General features: G+C 43.5%; 1 protein-coding gene across 1 annotated transcript in view; it reads left to right on the top strand.

Moving 5' to 3' along the window:
- The window catches only part of frem1a (Fras1 related extracellular matrix 1a), a 160989-nt gene that overhangs the window by 14858 nt on the left and 123195 nt on the right, over positions 1 to 22936 (top strand). The window contains exon 6 of the mRNA XM_080188538.1: positions 3409 to 3732. Coding sequence (XP_080044664.1) covers positions 3409 to 3732 — 324 coding nt within the window. The remainder of the gene's footprint in view (positions 1 to 3408; positions 3733 to 22936) is intronic.

Raw genomic sequence — 22936 nt, 5'->3', positions numbered from 1 at the left:
ATAAGGACAATAAAACTACACACAATATGCCAAGGAGTTCACCAATGCCACATATAATTAATGTAACACATTCCTATTCCTATACTCAAATCTTCTCGCAACAAAGGCCAACATATCACTTGCCTTCTTTACTATCTGTTGTACCTGTGTGTGTACTTTCAGTGATTGATGCACAAGGACATCAAGGTCTTGCTGGATATCCACCTCTCTCAATATACGCGTATTCAAATAATAATATGCCTTCTTATTTTTGCTACCAAAGTGGGTAACTTAATGCGTATACCTCATCTGCCATGAATATTTCCACTCACTCAGTCTGTCCAAATCACACTGAAGCATCTCTGTATACCTCTCACAGCTTATCTCCACGCAACTTCGTAGCATCTGGAGATTTGGAGATAATATATTTAGTTCACTTATCCACATCATTAATATATCATGTGAACAGCTGGGGTGCTAGCACAGATCCTTGGGGTACCCCACTAGTCACTACCTGCCAATCAGAAAAAGACCCATTTATTCCAGTTCTTTTCTTCCTGTCTGCTAACCACCTTTTCTATCCATCTCGAGACACTATCCGTAATTCTATGCGCTTTAACAAAGTGCCTGCTCCCCTATGACTGTGGCCTTCCATTTTAAGAGATTTGCCATTTACCATCAAGGCTCTCTCTTTAGAGGGCACTTTATTCAATTGGACCAGGTTGAGGGTGAACAACTCAAGTCCTTTGATGTATTCCTCAGATAATTTCTTCAAAGGAGTTAAAGTAACAATCATGGGGGGGTTTTGTGCATTCTTTCCTGACAGCTTCACTCTACACCATGCTTATGAATGACCCTTTTTCTTGTAACAGAAACACACATGATTTCTACATAGGCCACTTTCTTAAGAGTGTTCTCCTCTGCATTGAAAGCAAGATTCTGCCTTCGATGCTAAATCCCCTTATTGGACTCTTCAGTACCTGCATTCGGAATGGCCTTTGCAGCAGCTGTTACTTGCCACAAGCGGTTTACCTCATTTCTCATGCTTTGCAACCTGCTTATACCTCATTCTGCACATTCAGGCACCTGGGCCAGCTCTACTGCTTTTTCTAGAAAAACTTTGGTCTCTACTAATAGCTTTTTTTGTATAATCAGGCTTTTTATACCACAGACCAAACAGACTCTCAACATTTCTCTTTAAAGCTGGGCCAAATTTGCAATACTCTGCTAATCCTCTCAATCTGGCCATGAAGCCTGAGACTGTCTCCCTAGGCTCTCAGACTACTGAGTGAAATTTGTACCTTAGCATAACGATTGAGGGTTGGGGATTGAAATAATTCTTAACCAGTTCAACTGCTCAAAAGATTGGGTATCTGAAGCACCAGGTGATGTTAAACTTCTGATAAAGCTGTAAGTCTGTGGGCCACAAACTGTGAGCAGAATAACCTTCTACTTTTCTTCAGCTGTTATCTCATTCGCCACAAAAAAAGTAATGTACTCTCAAAATTCTGGCTCCAGTTTTCTACTTCGGGGTTGAATTGTTCTAATTTTCTGATTATAGGCATTTTAACATGCATCTTGCTTTTTCTCATTTCCTACGCTCCAGTCCCTTCCCCCTCTAGCTGTGCACTGTGATTTCCCCGGAACTTGGAAAGATTTTCCTCTTTGCCAGTTTTATAAATTGAGGGCAACTTGATGAGGCTTCAGAACAGAAAGGCTTTATTGCTAAAGCAATGAATAATGATATATACTAATAGAGTCCAACACAATAACTATGTGACTGCACACTACTCTTCCCTGGCCCTAACTGTTGATTCTTCCCAACCAGGGATATGTGTCCTAGTGCTTGATTGGCTCAGCTTTCTGCCTCAACACTCCATAGGGTCTGGCCTGACCACATGGCCCTCGGGGAACATTCCCTTAAAGAGGCCACACTACCACAAGACGGTAGGCGTGGACCTCGCCTTTCCCACAATTCTGCTCCATCCCTGAAGATCCGAAAGACATTACTGCTGCTTTCCACCTTTTGCAGTTTATGTGGATAGGTCACTGACGCCTCTGCTCTTCAAGTGGGGTTGCTGCAAACCCAGGAGTTCAAAAACTAAAAGCTGAGACTCCAGTACAGATCCCTGAGGAGCCATTATTCAATATTTCCAAATTGAGCATACACCCGTTATTCTAACTCTCTGCCTCTTACTGTTGTATGAATAGACAGAAGCTAGAATTATCCTCCTGAGAGCAGGAAAGCCTAAGGAGAGGTTTGATCGAGTAATCAATAACTAAATGATGACTACAGTAAATAAAGAGAAGGTGTTTCCAGTGGCTGAAGGGTCAATAACCAGAAGGCACAGCCTTAGAAGGTGGTTGCCACATGAAGCAAAGAAATCATGAGAAAAATCGTTTTAATGTAAAACGGGTGTTTAGGATGCAGAGTGCAATGCAATTGTCCAGGGGAAGTGAGCACTTCGGGACAATTGCCACGCAAATATTTACCTGGGAACTTCTAAGGGGGATTTCCCAGCACCTATCATAGAATCGTACAGTGCAGAAGAGGTCCTTCAACCCATCGAGTCTGCACTGGCATGCAAGAGACACCTGAACTCCCACTTAATCCCATTTACCAGCAATTGGCCCTTAGCCTAGAATGTTATGATTTGCCAAGTGCTCATCCAGGTTCTTTCTAAAGGACATGAGGCAACTTGCCCTTCCAGGCAGTGCATTCCAGACCATCATCACCCTCTCAGTATAAAAGTTTTTCCTTACATCTCCCCTGAACCTCCTGCCCCTCACCTGGAACCTATTTCCCCCCGTGACTAACCCTTCAACTCAGGGGAACAGCTGCTCCCTATCCACTCTGTCCCTGAACTTTCTAAACTTCATCTTTGGGTTCTCCCCAAATCTAATGCTGAGGAGCCCAGAAGTTATGGCTCAAGCCTCTGAACTTGCTTTGGTCATCACTGCGGCTCTTGGTCTGGGGTCCTGGGTGGCCTAATCTGTAAATGTTACCTTCCTACATCAGATCTTGCTCTGGCCACCACTGCAGTTGATGGCTTCTCCTTCAAATCTCCACTTTCCACGTTTTGATTCTACTCTTGCTATTGCTGCCGCTATTCCTGAGCTTTGGTAATTTCTACTTTATATCCCCATCTTTGTTCCAGTTAGGTATGGTTTTTTAAATTGGAAAACACACTCTGACCTCAGCGGTAAGTTGAATCTTTGCATGAAAATAAATGCACAAATCTGGAACTAGAAGTAAGCATAGTTAAAGAAACTTTATAAAAGAATGTTGGTGTGCAGTGATTGATTAAATGCAACCTTTTCAAATTATGATGTGAATCTCAAGTTGTCTTTACATTTTCATAAAATCACAAAATGTAGAATTTTATATAAACAATACCTTTTATAAATTCCTCTGGTTTCCTCTTTCAGACCGAAAATGCTTGGATTCCAGTCAGAATCAAGAATGCTTTTTCCAACCAGCCTCCTAAAGCAAGTTTTATAGCTATGTTTATTCTGGAAGTGGACCAGTTTATTCTGACACCCTTAACCACACGTACCCTGGATGGTGAAGACAGCGAGAGTCCCAAAACTCAACTCGTGTTCAATATCACCAAGCCACCTCCAGAGGGTTTTATTACTCACTTATCTGATCACACCAAGTCAATCACATCATTTACCTGGACTGATCTTAACGAGCTGCTGATTGCATTTCAACCTCCAAACTGCAGTCACACTGAGAGGAGGAACTATGAGGTACGTGGTACAATATTCTGTCATGGGAAAGAGTTACAGAAGGGATTGAAAGAAGAAAGAAAATTTTCAATGACAACTACTATCTCTGAATCTTGCTTGTATTTTTAGATCAGATGCCTCATGCTTTTTTGAGGTCCATAAGAGTATTAGAGTTTTCATGAAAATCTTTCCTTGCATCTTATATTTTGTGTTCTACAAGCAATTCAGTCAGAATGGCATTTTGTTGAAAAACTTGTTAGATCAAAATAAATTATCAACACATAATCCTTTCCATAATTTTAACACGGAAATGGAAGAGTTATACAGTGACAAAGACATTCTGGGCTGGACTTTCTATCTTTTGAGTCAGGAATCTTTCCAACTAAGTGATCCCACCTCCATCCTGGCAGTTCCTGCCTTCTTTATTTTCATTCCTGTGGCAAGTCCAGTTGGATAGGAAGGCCGGCGGGCTTGAAAGCCTTGTTCTTTTCATAGTTAAGTCTTCTAACCCTTACCTCCAACCCATCCCCCATTCTTACTCCATGACTTCCATGTTTCCCATGATAACTCCACGCTCTGTCATGTTTTTCTCCAAGTCCCCTTCCATGACTTCAATGCTCTCTCCATGCTGACTCACCTAGTGTGCATTAAGTGCAGAGCCAATGAGCCTTTACTAACACTGGCAAGTCTTTGGAATGCTCAGGATCTATTTTTTAAATCAGACATTCAAATTTCCCTTTGAAAAGCATCGCCCTCTTGCATTATTATAAAACAATTAATTGAACTCAAGCAGTACTTGCAGGAATATTTAATCCTCTTGACATATTTTAATATTGTCCTCATAATCAAACAAACATTGAAAAAACACTTCAAAGTAAGATAAATGAAAGTATTACGAGCTAATAAATCTGTCAAAACTGATGCTTGGCAATCTCTTCAATCTGATTCTTTTGACATGGGTGTTTTTTCCACAACTTGAAGGAGACTGCTAACTATGTTTTATTAATAGTTTTATTAGATTCGTCAATGGGACTGTCACTGCCTGTGTTGTTTGACAATTTTATGGTATTGTAAGAGTATAATGCTTTCATAGGGATTTCTGAATGGTTGATTTTATTTTATTTCATGAGAATTTGAAGGACTTGAGTGTTATCATATAGCTCATTGATTGTGTATATATTGCACATTGGAAATGTGCTTCAATGGCTCAAATGATTTCAGGACATTAAATCAATGTGAAAATTAAACCACACGGTACCCTAGATGTATTCACATTTGAATCCCCACTCTGAAGAACTTTATGCTAAATTATTCCTCAGTGTACCTTAACAGGCCTCAGAGTGTGGCGACTAGAGGATTTTCACAGAAACTTCATTGCAGTGTTCATGTAAGCCAACTTGTGACATTACTAATCTAATGAAAACAATAATATCTACTGGAGAAAGGACTCAAATGCATCAGAACCCTCACCCAGTGCTGGTCAATTTAATGGTCTCCACCTTTTATCAATCACTGCATTGAAATTGAACTTAAACCATTCAATAACCTGAAATATACACTTAAATACTAAATACAAATTATTAGAATAAGCTATTGAAACACCTTTTAAACTTGCTTGTCAGATTCCACAATAAGGGTTCTCCAATGGTTCATGTCTTCTCCAAAAGATTGTCCTACTCCATAAAAATTGGAAGAGGGCTGAAATTTCACCCTCAAAATGGAGCAGTGTGCTACCCACACCCATATCCCATTGCAAACAAAAAGTGTTGAAAATGGGAATGGGCGGGATTCCTGGAATCTACTCTGCCATTTTTGAAGCCCTTCAGCTCTGTTCCAACAGGGTCTGAGACATGAAGATTGTTCCTTCTGCATCTTGAGTCCATCATGCACCTGTTCACTCTCTGCGTATTTTGCTATGAACTGATTTATCCCTACACAACTAAACTTAATCAGCAATTGAAACCTATAAAAGACCAAGAAGGTGACTTGATAGAGTTCTTTAAGTTTCTGAAAGGGTAGGCAAGGAAAGGATCTTGGCAGATGTGGGTGAAACCACAGCTAATATGATAGTAACTATTAGATCCAAGAGGAAATTCAGTACGTACATCTAGAATTTGGAACTCAAGACCAGATGAAATAGTTGCGCTAGAATTTGGAACTCATGGCCGGATGGAATAGTTGATGCACAGAGCAGAGATGAAGGAGACTGGAAGAAGAATTGAGTGGAATATAAATACTGGCAAAGAACTGTTGGGCCAAATTGAGCTGGAAACACAAGCTAATTATGTAAATAGGTATAACTACAATCTACTGTAAGGTTAGAATATTGAAGTTTTAATGGTTAAAAACATTTCTGGCTACATTTTTCTCTGTTTGAGGAAAAGGGCGAATTAATTTCTTTTGATTTAAATTCATTGCTCATTAATAAAACATGAGTCTATGGCATTTAGAAATTTAAAACTCAGAATATGATTTAATGAATGCAAATGAAGAAAAACAAGCCAATCATAACGCAATTGAAGTCGTGATCCTGTGAGTACACGAGTATGCAATTTTTGAAAAAACTGACTTCTGATTTAATAAAAACATTTTAAAGATCAGATTCACTGGTAACTACCATGATGATATAAGTATCTGTTTGTTGGGATTGATGAATCCATCAGATGGGGCAGCATGGTGGCACAGTGGCGAGCACTGTTGCCTTACAGCACCAGGTTCCAGCCTTGGGTGATTGCTTGTTTTGTAGAGTTTGCACATTCTCCCTGTGTCTACATGGGTTTCCTTCAGGTGCTCTGGTTTCCTCCCACAGTTGGAAGATATGCAGGTTAGGTGGATTGGCCATGCTAAATTGCACCTTAGTGTCCAAAGATGTGCAGTTTATGGGGATTAGTGTGGTAAATATGTGGCTATGGGGTTATAGGGCAGAGGTGGGTGGGGAGGTGTCTTAAGTGTTGTTGGAGTTGCAGTTATCCAGGCAAGTAGAAAGTATTCTGCCACACTCTTAACGTATGCCTTGTAGATGGTGGACAGGCTTTGAGGAGTCAGAACATTCATCACAGAATTCTCTGCCTCAGATCTTTTCTTGTAGCAGTGTTATTTATATGGCTGGGCTAATTCCCAGAGTTTTGATAGTGGGAGGGATTCAGAAATGATAATGCCATGCTGAAGGGAAGTGATTAGATTCTCTTTTGGAGATGGTCATTGCCTGGCACTTGTGTAGTATGAATGTTACTTGCCACTTATCAACACAGCCCAAGCCTGAATGTTGTCTAGATCTTGTTGCACGTGGACACAGACTGTTTCAGTATCTAAGTCATTACAAATGCTACTTAACATTGTGCACTCATCAACAAACATCACTACTTCTGAACTTATGATTGAGGGAAGGTCATTGATGAAATGGGTGAAGATGGTGGAGCTTATGTACCCTGAGGAACTCTTGCAGAGATGTCCAGGAACTGAGATGATTAACCTTCTTTTGTGCCAGTTGTGACTCCACTCAGTGGATCGTTTTCCCCACTGATCACAGAATCACAGTGCAGAAGAGGCCCTTTGGCCCACTGACTGCCCACCTAATCCCACTTGCCAGGATAGCTTTGAATGCTTTGGCATGGCAAGTACTCATCCAGTACTTTTTAAAGGATGTGAGGCAACCCGCCTCCACTACCCTCCCAGGCAATGCATTCCAGACCGTCATCGCCCTCTGGGTAAAAATGTTTTTCCTCAAATCCTCCTAAACTTCTCATCCCTCACTTATAACTTGTGTCCCCTCGTAACTGACCCTTCAACTAAGGGGAACAGTTACTCCCTATCCATCCTGTCCATGTCCCTCATAATCTTGAATCAATCAGGTCTCCCCTCAGTTTTTTCTGCTCCAGAGAAAACAATCCAAGTCTATGTAACCTCCCTTTATAACTTAAATGTTCCATCTCAGGCAACATCCTGGTGTATCTCCTCTGCATCCCATCCAATGCATTCCCATCCTTCCTATAATGAGTGACCAGAACTGCACACAGTACTCCAGCTGTGGCCTCTTAAAGTTCTATACAATTCCATCATGACCTCTGCTTTTATAATCAATGCCCCAATTGATAAAAGTCATGCGCCATAGGCTTTTTTCACCAGCCTGTTAACCTGTCTTTCTGCCTTCAGAGATCTATGGGCAGATACGCCAAAGTCTTTGTTCTTTAGAACTTCCTAGTGTCAGACCTTTCATAGTATATTTCCTTGTCAAATTACTCTTTCCAAAGTGTATTACTTTTCAGGGTTAAATTCCATCTGCCACCTGCCCATTTGACCATCTCATTAACCGCCCAGCTAATCTTTGACTCATCGGCAAACTACCCCCCACATTGTCATTTATATAAATGGCATAGATGACTCACAATAAGAGGCCCAGCACGGATCCCTGTGGTATGTCACTGGTCACTGGCCCCCAGTCATTAAAGCAGCCATCTGTCATCACCCTCTATCTCCTACCAGTCAGCCACTGAATTTCATTAATTTTAGTTTTGCTTGATGCTGCACTTGGTCAAATGCTGTCTTGACAGGGCAATCACTCTCACCTCAGCTCATTTTCCTATTTGGATCAATGTTATAATAAGGTCAGGTATCTATAATGGATCCTATTCTGAACATTGGTGAGCAGATTAGTATTGTGGAAGTGCCGCTTGCTAGCACTGTCACAGACACCTTTCATCACCATGCTGACAACTGACAAAAGAGAAGGGTTGGGATGGATTGATCCTGCTTTTTGTGGACAAGCCATGCTTGGGCAATTTTACACACTGCTGGGTAAATGCCAGAGCTGTAGCTGTACTGATATAACTTGGTTAAGGGCACATCTAGTTCTGGGGCAAAAGTCTTCAGTTCTATTCCTGGAATGTTGTCTTGGCCCATAATCCAGTGCAATATCCAGTATCTTCAGGTTTTATTTCATATCTCATTGAATTCACTGCAATGATTGACCACCACTCTGTATCCTGTAACTCGACCAACTTCATGGGTACGATTGTCCCGTCCCGCTACACTACTCGACCAGTGTAGTGGAGCTGGAAATGTAAGTGGGAGACAAAAAAATCTGATTCCCGCCAGCAGCTGGCAGGTCGTGATTTTCTTGGCAGCTGGGGAATGGCGCAAGGCTGGTTTTAATATTCTTAAATTCATTTAAATCTCTTTAGTGAGCTCCGGATGCTATTGTCCAGGCTCACTTGGCTCTCCAATCTCACCGATGAAAGTTCCCACCAATGGGGTTCACAGCTGGTCCACAACAATGAGGGGGTGGGGGAGAGGGGGATGGTGAGTGGTGGGTGTGGGGGTAGATGTTGTCGACCTTAAGACATAGGAGCAGAGTTAGGCTACTTGGTCCATCGAGTCTACTCGCCATTCAATCATGAGTGATTTTTTTTTTTCTCTCATTCCCATTATCCTGTCTTTTCCCCATAACCCCTGATCCCCTTATTAATCATGAACCTATCTCTCTATGTCTTAAAGACACTCAGTCACCTGGCCTCTACAGCTTTCTGTGGCAAAGAGTTCCACAGATTCACCATTATCTGTCTGAAGAAATTCCTCCTCATCTCTGTTTTAAATGATCATCTTTTTAGCCTGAGATTGTGCCCTCTGGTTCTAGTTTTTCTCAATAGTGGAAGCATCCTCTCCATGTCCACTCTATCCAGGCCTCGCAGTATCCTGTAAGTTCAATAAGATCCCCCCCTTATCCTTCTAAACTCCAAGTACAGACCCAGAGTTTCAACTGTTCCTCATATGACAAGATCTTCATTCTGGGGATCATTCTTGTGAACCTCTGGAATGTTTCTAAAGCCAGCATATCCTTCCTTACATATGGGGTCCAAAGCTGCTCCCAATACTCCAAATGGGGTCTGACCAGAGCCTTATACAGCCTCAGAAGTACATCTCTGCTCTTGTATTCTAGCCCTCTCGACATGAATGCTTACATTGCATTTGCCTTCCTAACTGCCAACTGAACCTGCACGTTAACCTTAAGAGAATCTTGAACAATGACTCCCAAGTCCCTTTGTATTTCTGATTTCTTAAGCATTTTCCCATTTAGAAAATAGTCTATGCCTCCATTCTTCCTTCCAAAGTGCATAACCTCACTCTTTTCCCACATTATATTCCATCTGCCACTTCTTAGGCCACTCTCCTAACCTGTCCAAGTCCTTATGCAGCCCCCTGCTTCCTCAATACTACCTGTCCCTCTACATATCTTTGTAAGATCTGCAAACTTAGCAACAGTGTCTTTAGTTCCTTCCTCCAAATCGTTAATGTATATTGTGAAAAGTTGTCCCAGCGCTGACCCCTGAGGCACATCACTAGTCACCGGCTGCCATCCTGAGAGAGACTCCTTTATCTCCACTCTCTACCTTCTGCCATTCAACCAATTCTCTATCCATGCCAGGATCTTACCCTTAACACCATGGGCACTTAACTTATTTAACAGTCTCCTAAGAGGCATCTTATTAAAGACCTTCTGCAAATCCAAATAAATCATGTCCACTGGCTCTCCCTTATCTAACTTCCTTGTTACCTCCTCAAAGAACTTTTACAGTGTTGTCAGACATGATCTCCCTTTGACAAAGCCGTGCTGAGCCAGTCCTACTTTATCGTGCACTTCCAAGTACTCTGTGATCTCACCTTGTCCCTCATGTCTAAGCAGTCACTATCCCTTTTATTGATGTGTGCCAATGCACCTATTATGTGCCACCTTAAATGCCTTTTGGAAGAGCATGTACCTCATCTTAACCACATTAACCTTATTAACATCATTGTTATCTCATCAAAAAAGTTAATCAACTTTGTTAAACATGATTTACTTCTAACAAATCAATGCTATCTGTTCTTAATTTATCCATATTTGTCCAAGTTGCTGTTAATTTTGTTAGAACCATTGAACCATAGAACATTACAGCACAGAAACAGGCCTTTTGGCCCTTCTTGGCTGTGCCGAACCATTTTTCTGCCTAGTCCCACTGACCTGCACCTGGACCATATCCCTCCACACCCTCTCATCCATGTACCTGTCCAAGTTTTTCTTAAATGTTAAAAGTGAGCCCGCATTCACCACTTCATCTGGCAGCTCATTCCACACTCCCAGCACTCTGTGTGAAGAAGCCCCCTCCCCCCTAATATTCCCTTTAAATTTTTCCCCCTTCACCCTTAACCCATGTCCTTTAGTCTTTTTCTCCCCTAGCCTCAGTGGAAAAAGCCTGCTTGCTCACTCTACCTATACCCAGCATAATTTTATACACCTCAATCAAATTTCCTTTCATTCTTCTATTTTTCAGGGAATAAAGTCCTAACCTATTCAACCTTTCTCTGTAACTCAGTTTCTCAAGTCCCGGCAACATCCTTGTAAACCTTCTCTGCACTCTTTCAACCTTATTAATATCCTTCCTTTAATTAGGTGACCAAAACTGCACACAATACTCTAAATTCGGCCTCACCAATGTCTTATACAACCTCATCATAACATTCCAACTCTTACACTCAATACTTTGATTTACAAAGGCTAATGTACCAAAAGCACTCTTTACAACCCTATCAACCTTGGCTCCACTTTTAGGGAATTATGTATCTGTATTCCCAGATCTCTCTCTTCTACTGCACTCTTTAGTGTCCTACCATTTACCTTGTATGTTCTAACTTGGTTTGTCCTTCCAAATGCAGTACCTCACACTTGTCTGCATTAACCTCCATCTGTCATTTTTCAGCCCATTTTCCTAGCTGGTCCAAATCCCTCTGCAAGCTTTGAAAACCTTCCTCAATGTCCACTACACTCTTTTTGTATCATCAGTAAATTTGCTGTTGAATTTACCACATTATCATCCAGATCATTGATTTCGATGACAAACAACAATGAACCCAGCACTGATCCCTGTGGCACACTACTAGACACAGGCCTCCACTCAGAGAAGCAATCCTCCACCTCCACTCTCTGACCTCTTCGATTGATGTGGAGATGCTGGTGTTGGACTGGGATAAACACAGTAAGAAGTCTCACTCACCTGACGAAGGAACAGCGTTCTGAAAGCTTGTGGGTTTACTATCAAATAAACTTGTTGGACTTTAACCTGGTGTTGTGAGTCTTCTTACTGTGTTCTTCCATTGAGCCAATGTCTAATCCAATTTACTACCTCTCCATGTATACCTAGCGACTGAACCTTCCTAACTAACCTCCCATGTGGGACCTTGCCAAAGGCCTTACTGAAGTCCATGTAGACAACATCCACTGCCTTCCCTTCATCCACTTGCCTGGCACCCTCCTCGAAAAACTCTAATAGATTGGTTAAACATGACCTACCACACACAAAGCCATGTTGACTCTCCCTAATAAGTCCCTGTCTATCCAAATATTTGTAAATCCTATCTCTTAAGGGAAGGGGATATTAAGCAAAGATTTATGGAGTTGGGGTGGAAACTAAAGGCGAAGTCAGAAAGAGTAGTTATATCTGGACTCTTGCCTGTGCCACGGGATAGTTTAGAGAGGAATAGGGAGAGGGAAAGTTTGAACTCGTGGCTGAGGGGATGGTGCAGGAGGGAGGGGTTCAGGTACTTGAGCAATTGGGGCTCATTCTGGGGAAGGTGGGACCTCTATAAGAGGGATGGTCTACACCTGAACCAGAGGGGAATCAATATCCTGGGGGGTAAATTTGCAAAGGCGATGCAGGAAGGTTTAAACTGATTCGGAGGGGGGGAGGGATAGTGAGGAAAGGGGGTGAAAGTGAGGGGGACATAGTTGGGGAATGCAAGGCACGGCATAGTGGGGGTGGGGCGGAGCAGGGTTTGAAATGCGTGTACTTTAATGCGAGGAGTATTCGCAATAAAGTGGATGAACTTGCAGCGTGGATCAGTACCTGGGACTTTGATGTTGTGGCCATTTCTGAGACATGGATAGAGCAGGGTCAGGAATGGATGTTGCAGGTTCCGGGGTACAAATGCTTTAGTCGGAGTAGAGAAGAAGGTAGAAGGGGGGGTGGGGTAGCATTGCTAGTCAAGGACTGTATCACAGTGTCGGAGAGAAAGTTTGATGAGGACTCGTCAGTTGAGGTAGTATGGGCGGAGATTAGAAATAGGAGAGGAGAGGTCACCCTGTTGGGAGTCTTTTATAGACCTCCTAAAAGTTCTAGAGAGGTTGAGGAAAGGATTGCGGAGACAATCCTGGTTAGGAGTGAAAGTAATAGGGTAATTGTTATGGGGGACTTTAACTTTACGAATATTGATTGGAGTTGCTATAGTTCTAGCTCGCTAGAGGGGTCAGTGTTTGTACAAAGCGTGCAGGAAGGTTTTTTGTCTCAGTATGTAGACAGGCCAACTAGAGGTGAGGCTATATTGGATTTGGTGCTGGGAAATGAGCCAGACCAGGTGCTAGACTTGGAAGTTGGTGTGCATTTTGGTGATAGTGACCACAATTCGGTTACGTTCACCTTAGTGATGGGAAGAGATAGGCATGAACCTCGGGTCAGCAATTTTAGCTGGGGTAAGGGCGATTATGAGGCTATCAGGAGTGAATTAGGAAGCATGGATTGGATTAGGGGATTACAGGGACTGGGAACGTCTGAAATGTGGAGTTTTTTCAAGGAGCAGCTACTGCGAGTCCTTGATAGGTATGTCCCTGTCAGGCATGGTGGATTTGGTAGATCTAGGGAACCGTGGTGCACTAAAAGAGTTGAGTCGATGGTTAAAAAGAAAAAGGAGGCTTATGTTCGGATGAGATTGGAGGGCTCAGATAGTGCACTAGAAAGCTTTAGATTGGCTAGGAGGGAGTTGAAGAGTGAGTTGAGAAGGGCTAAAAGAGGACATGAGAAGACTTTGGCTGATAGGATTAAGGAGAATCCTAAGGCGTTCTATAGGTATGTCAAGAACAGAAGGTTGGTCAGGGCAAGATTAGGGCCAGTTACAGACAGCAGGGGGAAGTTGTGTGTGGAACCGGAGGAGATTGGAGAAGTATTGAACCAATATTTCTCTTCGGTGTTCACGCAGGGGGACATGAATATAGCTGAGGAGGACATTGGGTTGCAGGGGTGTAAAATAGACAGTATTACGGTTGATAAAGGGGATGTGCTGGAAATTCTTGAGGGGCTGAAAATAGATAAGTCCCCTGGTCCGGATGGGATCTACCCTAGGATTCTCTGGGAGGCTAGAGAGGTGATTGCAGAGCCTCTGGCTCAGATCTTCAGGTCGTCATTGGTCTCTGGTGTAGTCCCGGAGGATTGGAGGATAGCGAATGTTGTCCCATTGTTTAAGAAGGGGAACAGAGACTTTGCCGGGAATTATAGACCGGTGAGTCTTACTTCTGTTGTGGGCAAGGTTTTAGAAAAAATTATTAGGGATAGGATTTATAGTTATTTGGAGTGTAATGAATTGATTAGAAATAGTCAGCATGGTTTTGTAGCGGGTAGGTCGTGCCTTACTAACCTTATTGAGTTTTTTGAGAAGGTGACCAAAGAGGTGGATGGGGGCAAGGCAGTTGACGTGGTATACATGGATTTTAGTAAGGCGTTCGATAAGGTTCACCATGGTAGGCTTCTGCAGAAAATGCAGATGTATGGGATTGTGGGTAATCTAGGAAGTTGGATCAGGAATTGGCTATCAGATAGGAGACAGAGGGTGGTGGTGGATGGTAAATATTCATCATGGAGTACAGTTACGAGTGGTGTGCCTCAGGGATCTGTTTTGGGGCCACTGTTGTTTGTAATCTTTATTAATGATCTGGATGAGGGTATAGTTGGGTGGATTAGTAAATTTGCTGATGACACCAAAGTTGGAGGTGTGGTAGATTGTGAGGAAGGGTGTCATAGTCTGCAGGGAGACTTAGATAGGTTGCAGAGCTGGGCCGAGAGGTGGCGGATGGAATTTAATGCGGAGAAGTGTGAGGTAATTCACTTTGGTAGGAGCAACAGATGTGTCGAGTATAGGGCTAACGGGAGGACTTTGAATAGTGTGGATGAACAGAGGGATCTAGGTGTGTGTGTACATAGATCCCTGAAAGTTGGGAATCAAGTAGATAAGGTTGTTAAGAAGGCGTACGGTGTCTTGGCGTTTATTGGTAGGGGGATTGAATTTAGGAGTCGCAGTGTAATGTTGCAACTGTACACTACTCTAGTGCGGCCGCACTTGGAGTACTGTGTGCAGTTCTGGTCCCCGCATTACAAGAAGGATGTGGAGGCGTTGGAGAGGGTGCAGAGGAGGTTTACTAGGATGTTGCCTGGTATGGTGGGGAGGTCCTATGAGGAGAGACTGAGGGATTTAGGGTTGTTTTCGTTGGAAAGAAGGCGGCTAAGAGGGGATCTTATTGAAACATATAAGATGATTAGAGGTTTAGATAGGGTGGATAGTGATAGCCTTTTTCCTCGGATGGAGAAAGCTAGCACGAGGGGGCATGGCTTTAAATTAAGAGGGGGTAGCTACAGGACGGATGTCTGGGGTAGGTTCTTTACCCAGCGGGTGGTGAGGGATTGGAATGCCCTGCCTGCTGCAGTTGTAAATGCGTCTAGTTTGGGGGCGTTTAAGAGATCTCTGGATAGGTTTATGGACGAAAAGGGATTGGTATAGGCTAGTGGGTCATTGTTTTTGTAACTGGTCGGCGCAACATCGTGGGCCGAAGGGCCTGTTCTGCGCTGTAATGTTCTATGTTCTATGTTCTATGTTCTTAGTACTCCTTCCAATAATTCACCTACTACTGACGTCAGACTTACTGGCCTATAATTTCCTGGATTACTTTTTGAGCCTTCTTTAAACAACGGAACAACCTGAACTATCCTCCAATCATCCGGCACCTCACCTGTGGATACTGACATTTTAAATATATTTGCCAGGTCCCCTGCAATTTCAATACTAGTCTCCTTCAAGGTCCGAGGGAATACCCTGTCCGTTCCTGGGGATTTATCTACTCTGATTTATCTCAAGACAGCAAGCACCTCCTCCGCTTTAATCTTTATAGGCTCCACGACCTCCCTACTTGTTTGCCTTATTTCCATAGACTCAGTGCCAGTTTCCTTAGTAAATACGGATGCAAAAAACCCATTTAATATCTCCCCCATTTCTTTTGGTTCCATACAAAGCCAACTACTCTGATCTTCAAGAGGACCAATTTTATCCCTTACTATCCTTTTGCTCTTAATATACCTGTAGTAGCTCTTAGGATTATCCTTCACCTCGATTGTCAAAGCAACCTCATGTCTTTTAGGCCTCCTGATTTCTTTCTTAAGTAGTTTCTTGCAGTTTGTATACTCCTCAAGTATCTTATTTGCTCCCTGTTACCTATACATGTCATGCATCTCTCTTCTTCTTTATCAGAGTTCCAATATCCCTCGAGAACCAAGGTTCCTTATTCTTATTCACTTTGCCTTTAATCCTGATAGGAACATACAAACTCTGCACTCTCAAAATTTTTCCTTTCCAGATTATCATTTCTAAAAGCTTTGCTAATTTCATCCTTGCACCCATTTTTGAACAAAGTGTAACATTAGCAATTTTCTTCAGTCCTTTGGCACTGCCCAAAGGAGGATTTGAGGATTATATGAGTCCTATATTAATTCCCACCATTACTTCTCTCAGTATCTTGGTTGCCTCTCATCTATTCCTAGTGACTGAATCAATCTTTGAGTACATCAGCCTCTCCACAACTACTCTTTATCAATTTTCAACCCAGGAGTATCTCAACTAACTTCTTTATCAACATGACTTTAGCATTATCTTCCTTGGTAAAGACAAATGCAAAGTACTCATTTCGATCTCAGCCATCCCTTCTGCCACCATGTGTGAATCTCCTTTTTAGTCTCAAGTAGTCCTAAGCCCTAACTTACGGCCATTTTATTATTTATATACCAAAAAAAGATTTTGTTCATGGCCAGTCTCTTCCCGTACTCTTTCTTTGCTTCTTTATTGCTTTCTTCCCTTTTTTTCCCAAAAATATACTTTATTCATAAAAATCTCAAACAAACTATTGCACATGTACAGGCTTTGAACTGCAAACAATGCAGAATCAAGACATTCCTTCAGATCTGTCCAAATTAGAACCTCAAAAAGTAGTGGCACTTGCTGTTAGTGTACCGAGGATCTATGCACAGCTTGATGCAGTTGCACACAAAGGTGGCCTTCAGGATGAGAGAGGCGTTGGGAACGCTTTTCCCTCCATTCTCTGGAGATTTGTGCATCGCTTCCCTCTGGACGTGATCCATCTTTGATCTCCAGATAAACTTGAAGATGGCCCGTGTCACTGCTGCAGCGCAGGATTTGGGGATAGGCCACACCTGCGCCACGTACAACAACACGGACAGCACCTCGCACCGGATCACCAGGGTTTTTCCTGTCATGGAGCGGGAGCGTTTTTCCCACAAGCCCAGTTTCTGCCTGGCTTTCGCGATGCGCTCGGCCCAGTTTTTGGCGCATGCCCCTGCAGCTCCAAACCATATCCCCAGCACCTTCAGGTAATCTGCCCTGATGGTGAAGGGGACAAAGGATTTATCGGCCCAGTTCCCAAAGAACATGGCCTCGCTCTTACCCTAGTTGACTTTGGCTCCCGAGGCCAGCTCGAACTGCTTGCAGACCTGTAGGAGCCTGCGAACAGACGAGGGGTCCGAGCAGAAGACAGCCACGTCATCCATGTACAGGGAGGCTTTGACCTGCGTGCCTCCGCTGCTTTCTTCCCTTTTGCTTCTAGTCTGGATTTTTTATATTTATTTCTTCAGGCTCTCTTCTGAATTACCAAACTGATTCTATCACATGCAGCCTTTTCTGCTTCATCTTACTATTTTTTTAGGCATTTAATCATTGCTTCTCAGCCTTATGGCTAAGATCAAATGTAGTATTGACATGCTATGCTTGGTTGAAGTCATTAGGTTACATTTTAGCTTCATTTGAAGCAATTTTTAAAAGCGGCATCACGACCTTTTGGCTAAGATGCAAATAAGATCAAGCCTTGGAGGAGGAGCAATGCCCACTCCAATCAGCTTGGATCATGTAGATCAAGCCCAAAACAGGAGGTGGGAGCTTGTCAGCTTGGATCGGGAATGTCGCAACTTGTTGAGGCTCTGAATTGGACTTGATTGGATTGAATTGGAATAAAAACAAAAAAAAAGTTCTGACTTTGTTTCTCTTGCTTTTTCTCTGTCATGGAAATACACCATGTTGCTACCCGAACCGTCTCCTCTTTAAAAACAGTTCATTGTTCCCTTATAGCTTTGCCTGCTAATTGTTGATCCCAATTTCTCTAGGTCAGAGCCAATTAATTATTTTTGTTCTGGATAGATCTTTGTTTATTTCCTTAACTATTCCTCATGTTACAACAATCATTGCCCATTGAATGTTCCCCTACTGACACTTGTTTGAAATTCCCTGCCTTGTTCCCCAGAAATAGACTCAACAATGCTTCCTCCTTCACTGAGCTGAAAACATACAGCTCTGAAAAATTCTCCTGAACACGCTTCGGAAATTCTTCTTCCTCCCTATCTGTCATTTACACCCTTGCCATCCCAGTCTATATTCGGATAATTAACCCCCTCCCCCTCCTCCCATTGTAACTATGGTTATTTCTAATTTTGTTGTTATTTCATTCTTTTATATTTTTCCCACTAGTTGGTGGCCTATGGAATGGGCTGAGGAGAAGAATGATACTTCTATTGTTTCTTAACTGGAATCAAATATATTCTTTGACTCACTGTGCAGCATTCTAAATCCCCTAAATCAATGCTGTCAATTCTCTTTCTTGCTTTCCTTCTCTATTTTTCCTGAACCCCTACTTACTGAGACAACCATTAATTGTATCCATTGGGAAGTAGTTACAGTTGGAGGGCATTGATTGCGTAGTTACATAACGTGTATAGTGAGATACTTATGGCATGAGCGTAGAAGGGAGTCAGGAGAATATATACCTGTACTGTTTCACTTTGTGAATTAATCTATTGCAAGTAGTGCCTAGGTCTCATTTCTTCCTTCACCATCTGGCTATCAGGCAAATAACAACAATGCAAAGTTTTTCTGTGTGCCAAATGGAATGAGTACCTCCTGGGAAATTCAGGAAAAGGTCTTGTTGGGCACCTATTTGGAGTGCAACCACCTCGCTTGGGAGATCCCAATGGAATGTACTTAAGAGGAATTTTCTGCTTCAGGGCTAAGTCTGATGGCAAGAATGGGAAATCAGAGTGACCTCCACTGGAGGGCAGGTGGGTGATTATGACAAATCTTGCGTTGCTTAGCTGGTTAATTATGTAGCCACAGGATCACATTGAATCGCATGGTAAGGTGGGCAGGAAGTTGCTCACCCAACCTTCAGGTCTAGGTATCATATTTAAAAGGTACCCAGACAGCCATCCAGTCACCAGGCTAGGATCTTCAGATCCCAGCACAGAACGTCTATGAAAAAGCAACAACCCACAGCCCCACAATTCAGCAATGTCTCCCTGGAGATTCTCCTCCAGGCCATTGAGGAAAGGAAGGCTGTCCTCTCTCCAGTGGATAGGAACAAAAGACCTTCCTGTCTGACCAAGCAGGACAACCCTAGGTGGAGTAAACAGATAAATGATCTCATCTGTCTTGCAAGGGTAAGACTTAAAAATTTACCAACTGCAAACCTTAAGTTTAAGGATTAGAATCCAGAGGGACTTCACACATCTGAGGTTCCTATCTGCTCCAAGAAGATGACCATCATCCCGGTGCCGAAGAAAAACCAAGCAGTGTGCCTTAATACTATCGGCCAGTGGCTCTGACATCCATCATTATGAAAGTGCTTTGAAAGATGACTCATAGCACGAATCAGTTCCAGCCTCCCAGACTACCTGGATCCACTACAGTTTGCTTATTGTTGCAACAGGTCCACAATAGACGCTAATTCCCTGGCTCTCGATTCAATCATGGAACACCTAGATAACAAGGACACTTATGTCAGACTCCTATTTATTGACTGTAGCTTAGCCTTCAACACTATTATTCCCATGAAACCCGTCTCCAAACTCTGTGGCCTGGGCCTCGGCACCTCCCTCTGCGACTGGATCCTGAACTTCCTAACTGTCAGATCACAATCAGTAAGGATAGGCAACAATACCTCCTCCACGATCATCTTCACCACTGTGCCCCATGTGGCTATGTTCTCAGCCTCCTACTAACTCATACACCTATGTCTGTGCGGCCAAATTCCCCTCCAATTCAATTTTCAGGTTTGCTGGCGACACCACTGTGGTGGGTTGGACCTCAAACCATGACGAGACAGAGCACAGGAATGAGATAGAGAATCTAGTGAACTGGTGCAGCAGCAATAGTCTCTTCCTCAATGTCAAGAAAAGGAGATTGTCATCAACTTCAGGAAGCGTAAAGGATAAAGTGCCCCTGTCTATAATCAATGGGGATGAAGTAGAAAGGGTCAAGAGCATCAAGTTTTTAGGTGTCCAGTTTACCAACAACCTATCCTAGTCCCCCCATGCTGACACTATAGTTAAGAAAGCTCGCCAATGCCTCTACTTTCTCAGAAGACTAAGAAAAATTGGCATGTTAGCTATGACTCTCACCAGTTTTTACAGATGCACCATACAAAGCATTCTTTCTGGTTGTATCACAGCTTGGTATGGCTCCTGCTCTGCCCAAGACCGCAAGAAACGACAAAAGGTCGTGAATGTAGTGGAATCCATCCCATCCATTGACTCTGTCTACACTTCCTACTGCCTCGGCAAAGCAGCCAACATAATTAAGGACCCCATGCACCCCGGACAGTCTCTCTTCCACCTTCTTCCTTCTGGAAAAAGATCCATCTGACTCGAGAACAGCTTCTTCCCTGCTGCTATCAGACTTTTGAATGGATTTACCTTGCATTAAGTTGATCTTTCTCTACACCCTAGATTACACTACATTCTGCACTCTCTTGTTTCCTTCACTATGAATGGTCTGTTTGTCTGTATAGCACCCAAGAAACAATACTTTTCACTGTATGTTAATACATGTGACAATAATAAAATCAAATCAAATCAAATCAAAACATGGTCAGCAGATAGGATATTAGTAGCTTTTCTTTGGGGATGTGGTGCTGCTGGCTACATGATTATCCCCAATTATCCTTGAGGAAGTGAAGGTGAGCTGCCTTCTTGAACTGCTGCAGCCCTCATGTTGTAGGTACACTCATGGTGTTGTTAGAGATTTTGAGTGAAGGGACAGTGATATATTTCCAAGTCAGGTGGTGGTGTCCCGTGTGCTTGCAGCCATTTTCCATCTAAATTATAGAGCTAGTGTGTTAGGAAGGTGCTATCTAAGGAGTCTTGTTGAGTTTTTGCTATGCACCGGCGTTGGAGGAAATGGATGTTTAATGTAGTGGCTGGGCTGCTTTGTCCTGGATTGTGTCAAGCTTCTTGAGTTGTGCTGGAGCTGCAGTCATCCATTCAAGTGGAGAGTATTCCATCACATTTCTGACTTGTGCTTTACAGATGGTGGATAGGCTTTGGGGAGTCAGGAGGTGAGTTAACTTTTTGCAAAATTACCAATTTCTGACCTGCTTTTTCAGCCAATGTGCACACACTTAATCCATCTAAGTAGGAGAAGATAGCCCACATGTAAAGATGCAGGGGCGATTCACCGGGATTATAAGCTCCAATCGTGAATTATGATAGCCTGGAGAACTGGGCATTGCTACAAAAATGGGCAAAGGTGCTGTGAAGCTCCCAGCCCGCCCCATAGAGGGCAGGAACCCGATACATATAAAAATTCACTACTTTAAATGTAATTAATGGGCTTGAAGCTATTCACCTGCCTTGCCAGCAGGAGGCAAGCTTTCATACAGATCCCCACAAGTGTGGACTTGGTATGTTGGATCCTGAGGCGTGAGGAAGCATCACCAACCCCTCCCTATCACGCCATACCACACTGAGATTTATCTAATCGCAACACCATTTAGGTCCCTCCCACACGCAACCCCCCTTCCCCCTCAGATCCTCCTCACAGATCCCATTGCCTCCCAGACTCTGACTCAGCCCCGCCTTCCCTTCAGACTCTCCACTCTGGCTCCTTTTACCCTCAGATCCCCCTGTCAGCGTCTTTTCCGGCCATGTATCTTCGCACTGCCAACAGTTCATTGCCCCTGGCATCCTAGCACTGACACCCTGGCCTGGCACTTTGGACTCTGAGGGGGCTCAAGGAGGTAGGTCCAGTGGCCATTCACCCCTTTGCTGCTAGCAGGCTGTAGAGAAAGGGTCACTCAACAGTCCTGAGTGTTGGATGAGCTTGAGCTTTGGCTGGGGGCACGGGGTTGATCTGGACTGCCTCTTCTAGCCCTGGCAGGCCTGAAGACCACCCCTGCACGGTGATTTCAGGCAGCCCTGTGAACAGTATTCCTGCATGTCAGTGGTCCAAATTCCAAAATGGCCACGTCACTTTAATCTTCATGAATGAGAGTGATGCGTGTAATGTTTGAGCAATCGCTCATCTCCTCTTCCTTCCATTCCAAGTGCCAATAGGAAAAGGGGAAGATCAGTGTCCTCAGCAGATGAAGGCCCAGCCCTCAGGCCTGCTTGGCATAAGAAGAAAAGGATTTTATAACGGCACAGATGTCACAGCATTCACCTGCACCCTCTATCAGAGCAGAGACACATATTTCCCAAGGAACTCATCCTGACTTACTGGTGGTCACTTCACTGACACGTGTCCACAGCAGGCAGGGACAGTAACAGCCAAGCTCTTTGGCACATGGGGGACTGTTGAAAAACAGCCCCCTGCAAAGTCCGAGTCAGAGGATGAGCCTCTGCAATTGGACCTAGAACACATGCTGGAGATGGAAAGAGATGCAGGGGGATATCAGACAGAAGTTTCAGAGACACTGTCTCAGGAGAGGAGTCCTTTTGCAAGATGTCATGGTTCTGGCATATGATCATGTCAAAGTCTCTTTTGCTGGCCACCTTGGAGACCCAGGTCCAGAAGAGTTTGTGGGATATGTATTTAGGATATCCCTGTAGCCTTGGGTACAGTTCAGCAATGGCTAAGTGAGGAGGCACAGGGCATTTTGACCTTTGTCCCAGTGCTGTTCCTCTGAAGGAGTCAGGGAGGTGCCCTTGGGCACTCAAGGGGCAGAGGAGATTTAGCCAGACATCTGGGGCCATCTACCCATCGCTTCAGATCCCCTCTGCCTCTAACCCCATCAACTCCAGCTAGTTAGCTGAGGAGGGTGTACCTGCCCCACGGCAGAACATCCCTAGCATCTCTTGGACACCCAGAGGACACTTGTCAAAGT

Source organism: Carcharhinus amblyrhynchos, chromosome 5, assembly GCF_965287045.1.
Source record: "Carcharhinus amblyrhynchos chromosome 5, sCarAmb.v2.hapA, whole genome shotgun sequence".
Taxonomy (NCBI): Eukaryota; Metazoa; Chordata; class Chondrichthyes; order Carcharhiniformes; family Carcharhinidae; genus Carcharhinus; species Carcharhinus amblyrhynchos.
Note: the sequence above shows the minus strand (reverse complement) of the source record. Positions and strands in the feature narration are given on the sequence as shown.